At 67.5% G+C, this 16479-nt stretch overlaps 1 protein-coding gene across 2 annotated transcripts in view; it reads right to left on the bottom strand.

The window, feature by feature from the left end:
- Positions 1-15055, bottom strand: part of FLNC (filamin C) — a 30248-nt gene extending 15193 nt beyond the window's left edge. For both annotated transcript variants that reach the window (XM_051773973.1, XM_051773974.1), the window contains exons 1-22: positions 13665-15055; positions 11356-11607; positions 10952-11049; positions 10456-10606; positions 9692-9810; positions 9491-9568; positions 9186-9348; positions 8400-8600; positions 7508-7645; positions 6975-7101; positions 6504-6640; positions 5840-6033; positions 5596-5709; positions 5240-5383; positions 4678-4801; positions 4139-4299; positions 3947-4037; positions 3599-3768; positions 2872-2989; positions 2045-2307; positions 1129-1726; positions 153-326 (exon numbers count right to left, since the gene is read on the bottom strand). In XM_051773973.1, the coding sequence (XP_051629933.1) occupies positions 153-326; positions 1129-1726; positions 2045-2307; positions 2872-2989; positions 3599-3768; positions 3947-4037; positions 4139-4299; positions 4678-4801; positions 5240-5383; positions 5596-5709; positions 5840-6033; positions 6504-6640; positions 6975-7101; positions 7508-7645; positions 8400-8600; positions 9186-9348; positions 9491-9568; positions 9692-9810; positions 10456-10606; positions 10952-11049; positions 11356-11607; positions 13665-13998 (3949 nt within the window). In that variant the 5' untranslated portion in view covers positions 13999-15055. The remainder of the gene's footprint in view (positions 1-152; positions 327-1128; positions 1727-2044; positions 2308-2871; positions 2990-3598; positions 3769-3946; positions 4038-4138; positions 4300-4677; positions 4802-5239; positions 5384-5595; positions 5710-5839; positions 6034-6503; positions 6641-6974; positions 7102-7507; positions 7646-8399; positions 8601-9185; positions 9349-9490; positions 9569-9691; positions 9811-10455; positions 10607-10951; positions 11050-11355; positions 11608-13664) is intronic.
- Between the last annotated feature and the right edge of the window lie 1424 nt (positions 15056-16479).

Raw genomic sequence — 16479 nt, 5'->3', positions numbered from 1 at the left:
ATGGGGAACGGAGGATGCCTGGCCAGGACTTGGGGTCCCATGGGAGTGTTGGGGTCCTGGGGAGGTGCAGAGAGAGTCCCTGTTGGGGCTCAGGGTCCCTGGGGGTCCTCAGGGGGTGTTGGGGTTCCCGGGGGGCTGTGGGGGTCCCTCACCCTCCTCGAAGGGCGTGTACTCCACGCGGTAGGTGCCGTCGCCGAGGTCGGTGACGAAGGTGTCGATGGGGGTCCCCGAGGGGTTCAGCACCCGTGCCCGGACGTGGGGCCCCCCCGCAGGGGCCAGAGCCCGCGCGTCCACCGTGAACTCAGTGCCCACCTCCCGCAGCACCCCTGCGGGGCACAGGAGGGTCAGGGGGGGCCTGGAGCTCACCTGGGGGTCTCTCCCTGCGCCCCCTGAGCACCCATGGCCCTCTCAGCACACACAGGGGGCTCAGGGGTGTCCTGGCACACCCCCACGGCCCCATCCCACACTCTGAAACTCCAGAGTCCACCCTCCCCCCATGAGAGAGGCGAGTGGGGGGGAAGCCACAGAGACCCCTGAGTAGTGGTGGGATTAGGGTTAGGGGGACAGGGGAGGAGGTGCCTGTGGGGAGAAGGTGCCTATGGGGTGCCCAGGAGACCCTCTGTGAGAGGGGGTGCCCATGGGGAGGGGGTGTCCATGGGGTGCCCAATGGGGAGGACATGTCAGTGCCCATGGGGGTGTTCGTGGCCACGGGGGTGTCTGTGAAAGGAAGAGGTGTCCACGCAGAGGACATGTCCATGGGGTGCAGATGACCACCCCCAAGAGGGGATACCCATGGAGTGCCCATGGGGACGAGGTGACTGTGGGGTTGGGATGCCCATGAGTGGAGGTGTCCACAGTGAAGGGGTACCCACAGGGATGGGGTGTCCATGGAGATGCCCATGGAGGGGAGATGCCCATGGTGGTATCCAAGGGGAAGACATGCCCACGGGGATGGAACGCCCTCGGGGAGAAGGTCCTCATGGGGAAGAAGTGGCTGTGGGGGATGTCCATGGGGAGGAGGTGCCCACATGGATGGGACGCCCGTGGGGAGGAGATGCCCGTGGGAAGGAGATCCCCACGGGGAGGACGTGCCCGTGGTGAGCAGCCCCTGCGTGGCCGCCCCCTCACCTCTCGGCTCCACGCCTTTGCCGTAGACCTTGACGCTGCTGGTGTCGATGGCCGGGTCGACGGTGACGCGCACGGGGCAGTTGGGGACCGGGAGGCCGCCGTAGTTGATGGTGATGGTGTAGGCGCCGGCGCAGGCCGGGGTGTAGGTGATGGCGTAGGTGCCGTCGCGGTTGTTCTGCACCAGCACCTCGGCCTTGACGCCGGCCTCGGAGCGGATCTCGATGGTGAGCTCGGCCTCGCCGGCCTGCGAGCAGTCCACGGAGAAGGCGGCCGCCTCGCCTGCCCGGCCGCGCTCCAGCCCCGGCCCCGACGCCGTCACCTTGGCCGGGTCGAAGGGCGCCGTGACCGCGGCCGTGAAGGGGCTGCCCGGGATGTGGCGCCCGGCAAAGAGGATGTTGATGTGGTACTCGCCGGGCACCGTGGGCAGGTAGGACACGGCACAGGAGCCGTCCCCGTTGTCCTGGCACTCGATCTTGGCCTCGCAGGGCCCCTCCACCGTCAGCCCCAGCCCCCCGCTGCCAGCGCCCTGCGTGGCGATGGAGAAGGGCGCCGGGACCCCCACACGGCCGCCCTGCAGCCCCGGCCCTGAGGCCACCACCTGTGGGCACAAGGACACAGGGGGTCAGGGGAGAGACAGGGGAGAGACAGGGGAGAGACAGGGGAGAGACAGGGGAGAGACAGAGACAGGTCAGGGGGGACAGAGTCACGTGGGGGTCAGGGGGGCCAGAGACATGTGGGCGTCAGGGGGGACACAGGTACACGTGGTGGCCAGAGACATGTGGGGGACCCCCATGCTGCAGCTATGGCCCTGAAGCCACCACCCAGAGGCAGAGAGACACGTGGGATTCAGGGAGGACATGCAGGGGTCATGGGGGGCACACGCACCCCCCCGTTGCACACACGTGTGCCAGCTCACCTTGGAGGGGTCGGGGGGCAGCAGTGCCTCCACGGGGAAGGGGCTGCCCGGCACCGGGTGTCCATCGTAGGTGATCTCGACGCGGTGGGGCCCCTCCTCGGAGGGGGTGAAGCTCACGGGATGGGGGCCCCCGAGGGGCGCAGGTCCCACCGTGCAGGGCACGGGGCGGCGTGAGGGGCCCGTCACCTTCACCTCCAGGTGCCCCTGGCCCCCCGCGCCCTGAGCCTCCACGTGGAACTCCTGCACCTGCCCCACCTCCGCCTCTGTGGGGGAATGGGGGTCAGGGGGGTACCCTGCGCTCAGGGGAGGCACACACATGCCCCTGGAGTGCCCCCAGACCCATGGAGAACCCCACACCCAGATATGTCCCCCAGACCCAGGGGTGTGTCCACATGTGCGTCCCAGGGGACGCACCCCTACCCAAAGGTGTTTCCCATCACGTTCGGGGTGTTGTGTCACCCACAGGGTGTGTCAACCCCCTGCCATACCCCCACCCATGAGTGTCCCCCACATCCAGGGTGCCCCCCACATCCAGGGGGTCCTCCCCTCAGGCTGCCCCCCATACCCAATGTCCCTGCCATCGCGTGCCCCAACTCCATGATGAATCCCACAGCCAAGGGTGCCCCCCACCAGAGTGCTCCTCATATCCAAGGTGCCCTCCCAGGCTGACCCCCTCACTCAGGTTCCCCTTCCACCAGAACGTGTCCCCTTAGGGTGCCCCCATGCCCAAGTGTTCCCACCAGGGTCCCTTTCCATGCCGTACCCCAGATTCAGAGGGCTCCCCCCCCCAGTGCCCTCCCCAGTGCCCCCCCAGTGCCCCCACTCACTGCTGTTGAGCCCCTGCACCTTGACCTTGCCCAGCTGCAGGGGGGGGGCCACAGTGACGGGGAAGGGGCTCTTGGGAATGGGGTCTCCTCCGTAGGTGACCACCACGGACAGGGGGCCCTGTGGGGACACCACCAACTCAGGGTGCTGCTGGGGGACACCAGCACCCAGCGGGGGGCAGGGGATGGGCACCCACAGAGGGGTGCTGGGGGTCACCCATGAGTGCTGGGGGGGTGAAGTTCCAGGGATGGGGGCCATTCATTGGTCTGGGGGTGCCCTGGGGTGATTGGTGCCTATGTGGGGGTGTAGCTGCCCCATGGGAGTACCCACAGGGGTGGGGTATCCATGTGAGGGGGGGTGTTCATGGGGGTAGGGTGCCAAGGGGATGGGATGCTCATAGGGGTGCCCAGAGGTGTCATATACCCCCCCTATACACTGGGTTGTCTGGGGGGCTGTCCTTGGGGGTGCCCAGGGGATGGGCTGTCAATGAGCAGGCCCCAGTGGGTGACACTATGGGTTGGGGAGCACAGATGGGTTGGGGTGCCTCCATGGGGTGACCTCGTGGGTCAGGGTGCCCCCCCAGGCTCACGGTGACCCCCACACCCAACTGCTGCAGCGGGGTGCACTTGGCAGTGGGTGCCCGGAGGGTTACGGTGTCCCCCACGGGTCAAGGTCCCTCCCCCAGGTCAGGGTGCCCCCTCCCGTGTGTCGGGGTGCCCCAGCACCCACCTGCTGTAGCGGGGTGTACTTGACGGTGTAGGAGTAGTCGTGGTTGTCGATGACCTCGAAGTCGGCGACAGCCGGGCCGGGCCCGGTCCCCGCGAACCGAACGTCCAGGGGGGCCTTCCCCGCCCCCCGCGTCTGCACGCGGAAGTGGGTGGGGGTCCCCACCTCCACCCCTGCACACATCATCAGTCACTGCGGGACCCACAGGACTCACAGCACCCAGAACTGGGTGGGGGTCCCCACCTCCACCCCTGCACACATCATCAGGGACCCACAGCATCACGGTCCCTGCCCCACAGCACCCCCTGCCCCACACCCCCCATCCCCACCCCTGCCCCACATCTCCCTCACCCGTGCGGCTGAGCCCGGGTCCCTCAGCCTTGACCTTGCTGGCGTCGTGGGACGGGTCCACCTTGATGCGGAAGGGGCTGGAGGGGATCTCCTGGGGACAGACACCAGGGCACAGTGACACGGGGGCACCACAGGGACAGAGCTCCAGCCCCACCGGCCCCCAGGGGCGGGGGGCACCCCCGGCACCCTAACCTGGTTGGCAAAGAGCACCATGATGGTGTAGAGCCCCGCGCCCGGCGCCGTGTACTTGACCGTGAAGGTATCGTTGTCGTTCTTGATGATGTCAAAGTCGATGTCGGCCTCGAGCGGCCCCACCACCCCCGGGGCACACTTGATCCCAATGCTGACGTCACCTGTGGGGGCAGGGTCAGTGGCACCCGCTGTCCCGGGGGGCACTGAGGGGTGGAACCGGGTACACGAGGTGGGGAGCTGGACCAGGACTGGGGATGATGGACCAGGGATGCAGGTGCAGGAGCAGGGATGCAGGCCCTGGAATCCTGGACCAGGACCAGGGACAATGGACCGGGAACAGAGATGCAGAATCAGGGATGCAGGACCAGGACTGGGGCAGATGGACCCAGGACGAAGGAGCCCAGGACCAGGGATGCACATGCAGGACCAGGGAAGCAGGACCAGGAATGCAGAATGAGGACCAGGAGTGCAGGACCAGGGACACAGGACACGAGTCTCATGCCCACAGAGGGATCCCCAGGGTGCCCCCCATCACCCACCCTGCCCAGCCTCGCTGCAGTCCACGGTGAAGTAGGTGGGCTCGTTGGCCTTCAGCCCCGTCTTCTCCACGCCTGGCCCGTGCACCTTCACCCTGCTGGGGTGGCTGCCCTCGCCCACGCTCACCTGTGGGCCCACAGTGTCACCTGCAGGGCAGGGGCACAGACCCCTCCCTGCCAGGCACCCCATAGGGCTGAGACTCCCAACTCCACCATTGTCCCATGGGACCCCCATCCCCATTCTGGCACCCTCCTCCATCCCCACCACACCATCCACACCACTCCAGGAGACCCCCAACCCCACCCCAGCACCCTTAATGGTCTGGGACCCCCATCCCCACATCCAGCACTCCATGGGACCCCCATCCCCATCCACATCACCCCATGGGCCCCCAGCCCTACCCTGGCCCCCCATTCCTATGGGACATCCATGCCCAGTGCCCCATGGGACCCCCACACCCCACATCTGACACCTCAACACCCTCCATGACTGGCACCCCCTCTCTGCACCCCCTTGGACCCCCACAGTCATGCCAGCACCCCACAGGCCCCCCGTGACACCCACGCGGAAGGGGCTGTTGGGAGTGTTGACACCCCCCCAGGCGACGATGACGGTGTGCTTGATGGCCTTGGTGGGGATGTAGACGCAGTGGAAGGTGCCGTCACCGTTGTCCTTCACCTTGATGTCGATGGGGAAGCCCTCGGCGTCCTGTGGGCACCGGGGTGGAGATGAGGGGACGCAGCGGTGCCCAACGGCACTGAAGGTGCACGGGGCGCCCACTGGCACCCAACAGCACCCAGCAGTGCTCAAGGGCACCCAACAACGTCCAGCGTCATTCAACGGAACCCAGCAGTGCCCAGCTGGACTCAAAGGTGCTCAGCATCACCCAGTGTCACCCAGTGGTGCCCACTGGCACCCACCTGTGCGTAGAGCTTGAGGGGCCCCTTGCCGGCACCGCGGGCGTCGATGGTGAACTCGGCCGGGCGGTCCACGATGCAGCCCGTGGGCTCCAGCCCCGGCCCGAAGGCCTTCACCTGCACGGGGGGATTCAGGTGAGGTCAGGGGGGCACCGGCACCCCCAGCACCCACGGTGAGGTGCAGTGGGGTGCGATGGGGCCCAGCAGGGCACTCTGGGGCCTGGCGGGGAGCTGTGGGTCGCAGCACCTTGTCGGGCCAGGAGTCGGGGGGCGCGGGGCGGATGTCGGCCATGAAGGGGCTGTCCCGGATGTCCTCGTCGTCGCACACCACGTGCACGGCGTAGGGCCCCGGCTCCGTGGGCCAGTACCGCACGTCGCACGAGCCGTCGCCCTTGTCGTCGCACTCGATGCGCGCCTGCGACGGGCCCTCGATGGAGAACCCTGGGGGCACCGCGGCCACCGTCACCCTGTGCCCCCACCGGGACCCCCGCACCTCGTCCTTGTCCCCACTCCATGCCCGAGTCCCCAGCAGGGTGACACCCAACATGTCTTCACGTCCTCACAGCGGGAAGCCCCAGGTTGCTGTCCCCCGTTCTGTGCCCATGTCCTTAGGGGGGTATTACCCATGTCCCCACATCCCTGCTGTGGCCACCCCCGGCCTGCCCCATGTCCCCGCCTTCATGGGCCCCACCCTGTGCCCATGTCACCACAGCAGTGGGGACCCCACCATGGTGCCTGTCCTCCAGCCTGTCCCCATGTCCCCAGCAGGGTATCACCCATTCCATGCCCGTGTCCCCTCCACAGCAACACCCTCCACAGTGCCACGTCCCTGCAGGGTGCCCCCCACCCTGTCCCCACATCCCCACCGCGGTGCCCCCACCCTGTCCCCCTGTGCCCCTTTCTGGGCTCACCGAGGGTCCCCACTTCGGTGCCGATGGCCTCAACCACGAAGTCTGCAGGGCGTCCCACGACCCCTCCCTCGAGCCCCGGCCCCCAGGCCCGCACCTTCTGTGTCCCCGGCTGGGGGGACACCTGCACCTCGAACGGGCTGGGGGGACAGGTCGGTGTGAGGGGGGCTGTGCCACCCCTGCACGCCCCTCGCCCCTCACACACCTGCACCTCGAAGGGGTTGGGGGGACAGGTCGGTGTGAGGGGGGCTGTGCCACCCCTGCACGCCCCCCGCCCCTCACACACCTGCACCTCGAACAGGCTGAGGAGGATGGGGAGGAACTGTGACACCCCCACCTCCCACATCCCCCCAGGCCCCCCCACCCCCAGGGGGACACCTGCACCTCGAAGGGGTTTCAGAGTGAAGGGGCAGTGAGGGGTGCCCCCTCACTTTCCTTCCCCCTGCCGGGGTGCCCCCTGTGTGTGGCACTGACCTGCGGGGGATGGCGTAGCCCCCCCAGGTGATGGACACCTGGTAGGTGCCGGGGACCCGGGGCAGGTACTCGCACTCGTAGACGCCGTCGCCCACGTCCCGCACTGTCACCGGCTCCTCCGTGCCCCCTGCGGGAGGGGCGTCACATGGGGTCACAGGGGGCACCCACAATCCCCCCAGAAGCACCCCCCAACCACGGGTATGTCCCCCAGGGCACCCCCCAACCATGCACCTCCCCATCGTGCCCCCCCACCCGTGGCCAACCCTGGGATGCCCCCCAACCATCCAACTCCCACGGGCACCCTCATGGGACCCCTACCCATGCACCCACCCACCCCCAGCCACCCCATGGTGGCCCCCAACCCTAGAGCCCACGTAGGACCTGCAACCATGTCCATCCCTCCATGGAGACCCCCCACTGATGCACCCACCCCATGGGTACCCCAATGGGACCCCCCACACGTGGACTCCCTTTGGCACACCCTGTGGTGCCCCCAACCACCCGGCCCCCCGTGCCCCCGCAGTGACACGTACCTGGCCCCCGCAGTGTCACCCGCAGGTCCCCGCTGCCCGCGCCCCGTGTCATGACCTTGAAGTCGGCCACCTCCTGCACCCGGATCCCCCGTGGCTGCAGCCCCCGGCCCGCCGCCCGGACCGCTGAGGGCGTGCAGGCTGGAGACCCCCGTTAGCACCCACAAAACCCACCGGGGGGACCCTGGGGACAACCCCAGGGACAAGGAGGGGTAGGGGGTCCCCAGGGCTGGAAGATGCCCATGGGAACACCCTGGAGATACTCCAGGGAGGGGAGGGGGTCCCCGAATTGTAAGAAGCCCATGGGAACACAGTGGGGATACTCTGGGGACAGTGGGGTTCCATGGGGTCCCCAGGGCTGGAAGGTGCCTGTGGGGACACCCTGGAGACACTCCATGGACAGGGGGGTGCCATGGGATCTCCAGGGACACAAGGAACCCCTGAGGACACCCTGGGATTGATGGGTGCCACAGGGACACCCTGGGGACACCCTGGGGACAGGGGTACCAGAGGGCCCTCCTGGGGGGTTGAGGGGGCCACAGGGTCACCCCTGGGGCCATGGAAAACCACAGGGGTGTTGTGGGGCCACTGTGGTCACTGACAGGTATTGTGGGCCACCACAGTCCCCACTGGGTGCCATGGGGCCCCTGTGGTCACCAATAGCTGCCTTGGAGACATGACTGTCACCAGTGGGTGCTGTGGGGCCACTGATGGGTGACATGGGGCCACTCTGGTCACCACTGGGTGCCATGGGGCCCCTGTGGTCACCAATAGCTGCCTTGGAGACATGACTGTCACCAGTGGGTGCTGTGGGGCCACTGATGGGTGACATGGGGCCACTCTGGTCACCAGTGGGTGCCATGGGGCCACGTGGGGACCGGTGGGGGCGTCTCACCTTCAGCCACGTTGACGGTGAAGGGGCTCTTGGGGATCTGGGTGCCAGCGTAGGTGACACAGATGGTGTGTGGCCCCTCGAGGACAGGCCGGTAGGTGCAGCGGAACACGTTGTCCCCTTTGTCCTCCAGCATCACCTCCACTGTGTCCCGCCGGCCCTGGGGGTCCGTGATCACCACCCCCACATCTCCCGAGCCGGCCCCTGCCACCAGGACACAGGCTCAGTGCCACGGCCAGGCCACCATGGGAGCCACCAGGCCACCAGGACATGTCCCCAGAGCCACCCAGCCATGCCATGACCCTGTCACCATGAGGACACATCCCCAGAGCCACGAGACACCCCATGGCCATTGTCACCATGAGAACGTGGCCTCAGTGTCACCAAGTCATGCCATGGCCAGGTCACCATGAGAACACGTCCCCAGAGCCACCTGGCCATGCCGTGGCCCAGGCATGAGAGGGATGTGTCCCTGAGCCACGAGATCATGCCACGTCCTGTCACCATGAGGACACACAGCCACCAGGCCACCCCATGCACATGTCATCACGAGGACATGACCTCAGTGCCACCAACTCATGCCACAGCCACACCACCCCGAGGACATGTCCCCAGAGTCTCTGGGTCATGCCACAGCCACACCACCCCGAGGACATGTCCCCAGAGTCTCTGGGTCATGCCACAGCCATGCCACCGAGAAGACACGTCCCCAGAGCCACCTGGTCCCATCATAGCCACACCACCATGAGGACGTGTCCCCAGAGCCCCCCGGCCGCCCCATTCCCCCACCTGCAGTGTAGATGTCAAAGTAGGTGGCCTTGTTGGCCACGTTGCCCACGGGCTCCAGGCCGGGGCCACGCGCCGTCACCTTGGTGGCATCACCCAGGGCCATGGCCACGCCCACCCCAAAGGGGCTCCCGTCGATGTTCTGCCCCGCGAACAGCACCGTCACCTGGGGGCACGGAGGGCAGGGGGTCACAGGGGGGTCACGGGGGGGTCACGGGGGGGTCACGGGGGGGTCACGGGGGGGTCACGGGGGGGGATGCAGGGCGGGTAGCGAGGGGCTGTCACAGGGGGGTCACCACAGGCCTCACCTTGTGCAGCCCCGCGACCTTGGGGACGTAGGTGACGCTGTACGTTCGCTTCTTGTCATTGTTGGGGACCACCTTGGCCTGTGGGGGGGAGAGACCCCAAAACCGGGGAAAGGGGGTGACACAGAGCCAGGGCACTGGAGGGCTCCCCCAGAGAGGGCTGCTGGGGGGATCCCCCAGAGGGGGTGCTGGGGCCCCCTGTACCTCCTCAGTGTGTCCCTCGGGGTCCTCGACATAGACCAGGACCTCGCCCACGCCTGCCTCCAGGGTCTCCACCGTGAACTGGGCCGGGCGCAGCACCACGTTTCCCTGTGGCTCGATGCCTGCAGGGGGAGAGGGTCAGGGGGGTTCCAGCACCCCAGAACCCCCCAGGGACCCCCAGCACCCCAGAACCTCCCAGCATGCCCCCAACCCCCAGCATCCCACAGCACACACGACTTGGGACCAACAGGTGGTCCTTGGTGGTGGCAGGGGGAACCTGGGGATCCATGGGGGTCTCTTGGGTATGGGGGAGAGCCTGGGGGGATTTTGCGGGGTCTCTGGGCATGGGGGGCCCCTTGGAGAACCCTGGGATCTTCCTGGGTTGGTGGTGGAGGCCCCGGGGTGTCCCCGGGGTGTCCTTGGGCACAGGTGACACCCCAGGGTCAGAGAGGGGTCCCTGGGCTTGGGGTGGGGTCTCATGTGCTGACAGCCCATGGCCCCCCAAGACCCCTCTGGTGCTGGGTTCCTGAGCCCCCCTACATCCCCCCCCAGTAACCCCTCCATGTCCCTCCTGTGCCGGGTCCCTGTGTGTCCCTGAGCTCCCCCACGTCTCCCTGTGTGGGGTCCTTGAGCCCCCCATGAGCCCCACAGCCCACCTGTGCCAGGTCTGCAGCCTCCTGGGGACTCCCAAACCCCCACACCCCCTTTGCCCCCTCCATCCTGGCACCACAGCCCCCCCAGCTCCCAGAGCCCCCAGCCCCCCGTACCGGGCCCGTAGGCGCGCGCGCGGCCGGGCTGGGGGGGCCGAGGGCGCAGGGGGGCCCCCGGCCGGAGCTTGGCCTTGGGGAACTGGGACAGGTACGTCATCACCGAGTGCTCGTCCACGTCGGGGTCCACGATCTCCTCGGGGGCAATCACCTGCAGGGGGGACCCCCACACCTGTCAGACCTCCCAGTACCCCCCACCCGGGGGGACCCTGCTGGGGGAGCCCTCCCACCGTGAACCCCAATGCCAGGGGGCACCCTGACACTCGTCAGACCCTCCTGGGACCCCTGACATCAACCACGCCCTCCCAGCCCCGCTGGGAACCCCCTCACACACACCTACCATCCCCACAGGTGCCCAGGGGTATCCCATATACCCAGGGACCCTGTGGATCCCCAAGGGCCACCCCTTGAAATGCCCCTGCACCCCCAGTGCCCCTTGTGCCCCCCTCCCACGCCCCACACCTGGGGGACCCCCAGTGCCCCCCGTGCCCCGTACCTGGGGGACCCCCAGCCAGTCGTCCGCCTGCTGCATGGCCTCCCGGGCGTTCTGCACCGGCTCGTTGGGGTCCCACTTCTCCCAGTCCGGGCACAGGCCTGAGGGGGAGGAGGGTCAGCGAGGCACCCCTGTCCCGCCCCCCGTCCCACACCCCCTCCCTTTTGCATCCAGTGCCTCCCATCGTCTCCACCAGTGCCCCCTGAGCCAGCACGGACTGGGGGGCTCTTACCCCCCCGTGCCCCCCGTACCCCACACCAGCTGCTGGAGGGGCAGTTGCCCCCTCTCCCTTCCCCTGCCCCCATCCCCTCCTACCCCCATTCCCCCGTCCCCGAGGGCACAGTTGTCCCCCCCCCACTCCCACCGTGCCCCCCCGGCCCCAGCTCCCCCAGCCCCCCCCTCCTCACCCGGGGCGCAGTTGTCCACCAGTGCTCCCAGCGCTTTCCCGTCGCGCCAGTCGCGGTTGAAGTTGGTGATGGGCAGCTGCGGCACCTTGTTCTGGATCCAGCCCAGCAGCCGCTGCTTGGGGGTCTGGCGGCGGCCTTCGTCCCCCTCGTCCTCCTCCTCCCACATGGGCATCGAGATGGAATAGTGCAGGATGAGGGTCCAGATCAGCCCCAGGATCAGCTTCAGGTTCCCGTCCACGATCGCTTTGCTGTCTGCGGGGGGGAAATGCGGGGGCTGCACCCGAGGTCCCGCGGGACTCCCCCCGGGGCACCCCGACACCCCACAGCACCCCCCGGAACACCCCAACATCCTGCGGGGCACCCCCGGGGGGGTCCCTGCACCCCGACAGCCCCGAGCCCCCGGGGTCAGCTTCGGGGTCCCGCCCACCATGGCCTGGCTGCCTGCGGGGGGGAACGGGGGGGCTGCACCCCAACACCCCTGAGACTGTTCCCCCTCGGGGCACCCCGGGACCCGCCTGGGCGCACCCCAAAACCCTACAGCACTGCCACAGGGACCCCTGACAACCTGACAACCCATGGCACTGCCGGGGGGGCCCTGCACCCCAACACCTGCCTGGGGACACCCCAGGACACAGGAAGGGTCCCAATTATGGGCCTGGGGACACCCCAACTCCTCACGGCACTGCCCCCCGCCCACCCCAAGCACCTCACAACCTGCAGGGGGGACCCCAATAGCCCACGAGGCAGTGCCTGGTGGGGGCACAACCCTGGCAGCACCCGGGAGGGTCCCCGAGTGAGCACCCCGGGAGGGGTCCTGAGCCATGGAATGCCGGGATAGGGAAACTGAGGCTGGGGGCGTTTGGGGGAGAAGGGGGGCCCCAGACATCCCGGCGCCTCCCCCACCGCCCTGCAGAGCGGACCCTCCCCCGCCCTCTTCCCTCCCCCCCCACGAGCGATCGCCTTTTGGGGAGGAAATGGGCTGCAGATGTGAGGGCGGGGCGGGACAACCCCCCCCCACACCGCCGGCGGCTTCCGGGGGGCAACACCTGGGGGACCCCAAACCCTGGTGTCACATGTGGGGGGGTGGGGGTTCACGGGAGGGGGCAAAGACACGCGTGGGGAGGGGGAGGTGACAGAACGGGGGGTCCCTCACCCCCCGTGTCCGGCTGTGCAAAGGTGGGGTGCACCAGTGCATGTGCGGGGGGGCTGCAAACCCCCCGTGCCCGCGGGGGGGGGCGGTCACCCTGCAGCTGTCGGGTGGAGGTGGGCGCTGGGGCCCCACCAGGGGGGAGCGAGTGTGCGGGGGTCGGTGCGGCCCCTCCGTGTGAGCTCAGCGTGCACGGCCCGAGCCAAGCGTGAGCTCAGCACCCACCCCCCGCACAGCCCCTCGCACGAGGGCCCGACCCCCCCGGCCCTGCACGGCCCCTCACACGGGCTCAGGCCCACGGACTGCACGGCCCTTGCACACTCAGCCCTTGCACACTCATCCCCAGCCCCACCTGTCCACTGTCCCCCGCCTTGCACACTCAGCCCCACTCCACCCCCACTGCCCTTGCACACTCGTCCAGTCCCTGCTCCTCTGTCACCCCCCCCGCACACTCAGCCCCCATTCTCATCTGCCTGTCGGCCCCACTCTGCAAATCCATCTTCCATTCCCACTCCTCTGTCACCCTTGCACACTCACCCCCATTTCCATTCATCCGTCACCCTCACTCTTGCACAGTCCCCCAAAGGCCCATCCTCACTTGTCCATCTCTTCCCTTGCACACTCATCCCTCACTCCCACTTCTCCACCCCCCAATCCTTGCACTCTCATCTTACTCACACTCATCCATCACCTCCCCTCACACACTCATCCCCCCTCCAATCTTGCACACTCAGCCCCATCCTCACTTGTGGCTCACGCTGCCTTTGCACGCTCACCCTCCATTCCCATCCCTCCACCTCCCTTGCACGCTCATTCCTCATTCTCATCTGTCCATTGGCCTTGCTCTCTGCACACTCATCCCCAGCCCCATCCTCACTCCTCTGGCACCGCCCTCACAGTCACCCTGTGCCCCTCCTCTGCCACTGCTCCTGCCCTTGCACACTCACCCTCCATTCCAGCTCCTCCACCACGCCCGCCCTTGCACACTCAGCCCCATCCTCACTTGCCCATCACGGCCACCCTCGCACAGCCGTCCCCAGCCCCATCCTCAGTCCCCAGCCCCATCCTCACCACTCCATCTCCCCTGCCCTGGCACACCCACCCCCGTTCCCACTCCTCCCCCACCCCCAGCACACCCTCCTCTCGCCCCTCGCACACCCACCGATGGACACCAGTTTGATGTGCTCCCGCTCCAGGAACTCGAGGGCCACCGAGACATTCTCCAGCTTCATCTGGCGGAAGTTGGGGCGCGGGTGGTGCTTGCGCCCCATCTTCTTCTGGCTGAGCACCTCGAGCAGGGCGATGAGGCGCAGCCCGTCGCTCAGGTCGCGCTGCAGGTCCACGATGCGCTTCTGCACACACTTGAGGTGCTCGTTGCACCAGCGTGTGAACGTGTTCTGCTGGATCTTCTTCCAGGGCGCGTCCTCCGCGAGGTCCTTCTCGGTGGCCGGGAGCTCCTCGGGGTCCTCGCCCGGCGCCGCGTCGAACGAGTTCATCCTGGTGGGGCTGGGGGGGTCCTCAGTGGGTGAGGGGTTTCCTGGGTGGTGGTGGGGAGGTTCCCGAATGGGCGTGTTGGGGAGTCCCGGATCACTCCTCGTGGCTGGGTTGGGGTCCTTGGGTGGGTGTGGGGTCCCGGGTGGGGTCCCAGGTCACTGCTGATGCCTGGGCAGGGGTCCCAAGTCAATCCCCGTGCCCAGGTGGGGGTTCTGGGTCAGTCCCAGTACCCTGAAGAGGTCCTGATATCGTGGGTGGGGGTCCCAAATCAGTGTTGGTGTCCTGGGACAACGTGGGTGCCCGGGGTGGGGGTCCTGGGTCCCGGTGGCAAAGCTGGTGCTGGAGGATGGTGTCCTGGCTCAGAGCCGGTGTCCCTGGTGGGGGCCCCGGGGGGGTGCCAGTGCCTGCAATGGGGTCCCGGTGCTGGGGGACGGTGTCCTGGGTCAGTCCCGGTGTCCTGGATCACGGGTGGGTGTCAGTGTCCTGGGTGGGGTCCCAGTTCCCGACGCCGGGGGACCGTGTCCTCAGTCAGTCCCGGTGCCCAGGGGGTGCTCCCGGATCCCGGGATCAGTGCGGGTGCCTGGGCACGGCGTCGGCTCAGTCCCGGTGTCCCGGGGGGGGTCGCGGCTCGATGCCGGTGTCCCCAGTGGGGGTCCCGACTCCCAGAGTCAGGGACCCGGTGCCAGGGGCTGCTGTCCTGAGTCTGTCCCGGTGCAAGTTCCCGGTGGTGGGGTCGGTTCTCGGCTCCCAGAGGGGAGCAGCGGATCCCTAAGGGGTTGGGGGGGGTGGTCCGGTGGGTTCCCGGTGGGTTCCTCGAGGTAGCGGCGGGTCCCGGGGGGTGGAGGGTCCACCTGATTCCCGAGGTCGGTTCCCGATGAGTTCCCGGAGCGGAGCAGCGGATCCCGGCGGGGTCCGGTGGGTTCCTGGGGCCAGTTCCCGGTGGGTTCCCGGTGGGTTCCCGGAGTGTTCCCGAGGCAGAGCAGCGGTTCCCGGTGAGTTCCCGGTGCCGATCGCGGCGGGGTCCGATGCGTTCCCGGAGGGTTCTCGGGCCGGGGGCGGCGGCGGAGAGTGGCGGGGCCGGGGGCGGCGGCGGCTTTAAGCGCTGCCCTGGCCCGTCCCGCCCCGTCCCGGGGAGGGACCGACCGACCGGGAGGGACCGACCGACCGACCGGCCGGGGGGTGGGGGGGCCTCGGGCGCCGCTATTTATAGCTCTGGCCTCACACCCCGACCCCCAGACACGGGCACCCCCAAAACCCCCGGACTTCGGCTCCCCCAAAACCATGGACCCCCGCACTCCGACACCCCCCAAACCCCCGGACCCCAGCGCCTCCCAAACCTCGGACCCCCGGACTTGGGCACTCCCGGGGCCCGGCACCCACAAACCCCGGCACCCCCGAGACCCCCAAATCCCGGCACTTTTGAAACATCGACAAACCCCTAAACCCCCGACACACCCAAAATCTCAATACCCCGAAACACAGGCAACCAGAAACCCTGACAGCCTCAAGCACCGGCACCTCGGAAACGCCTGCACCCACAAACCCTCAGACACCGACACCCTGAAACCCCAAAGCCTCAGTAATCCCAAACACCAGCATCCCAAATAGTGTCACCCCAAATACTGACACCCACAAACGCCAGCACCCACAAACCCCCAGACCATGACAGTCCCAAACACTGACCTCAAACACTGACACCCACAAACACAGGCACCTCCAAAATCCTCCAAACCCCAAAAGCCCCAAACCCTGGCACCCCCAAAGCCCCAAACACAGGCACCCACAAAACACTGGCTCCCACAACCCCCCAGACACCAGTAAATGACACACCAAAACTCCCAAAAGCCCCAAAAGCCCAGTGCCACAAACTCCCAAAATCTGACACCTCAAACCCCCTGTCCCCCACTCAGATATTGGCACCCTCAAACTTTGCAAGCTGAAACACTGGCACCCCAAACTTCAGCACCCCCAAACCTCAGCACTCCCAAACCTCGGCCCCCAAGCACTCCAACCCCCCTACACTGAAATACCAGTACCCCAAATCCTGGCATCCAGAGACCACTGAAACTCTGCCACCCCAAAATCCCTGCACCCACAACCCCCTGAACTGGTGTGACCCCAAACCCTGGCACCCTAAAATCCCAGCACCCCCAAAGTGCAAAATCCGAGCACCCCCCAAAATCCCAAACCCTGAAACCCCAACACCACAAAACTGCCACAATTCATAGGCCAGGAACCCCAACAGCCCATCATCCAGGCACACCTGTACCTTGACAGCCCAACAGCCCAGCACCCCAAAATCCCAGCCCCCCGGGGACCCTGACAGGCAGCACTCTGTGCACCCCAATACCCCGAGCACCCACTACCCTGGCACCTCAATACCTTGCCAGCTGGCCATCCCAATACCCCCCCACCCTGATACCCCTGCACCCCAATACCCTGCACCCCAATACTCCAACACCTAGCACCCCAATACCCCTGCA

This window comes from Manacus candei, unplaced genomic scaffold (genome assembly GCF_025592945.1).
Source record: "Manacus candei isolate 608988 ecotype Guabito, Panama unplaced genomic scaffold, ASM2559294v1 h1tg000182l, whole genome shotgun sequence".
NCBI classification, from domain to species: domain Eukaryota; kingdom Metazoa; phylum Chordata; class Aves; order Passeriformes; family Pipridae; genus Manacus; species Manacus candei.
This window is presented reverse-complemented; position numbering and strand designations above follow the sequence as displayed.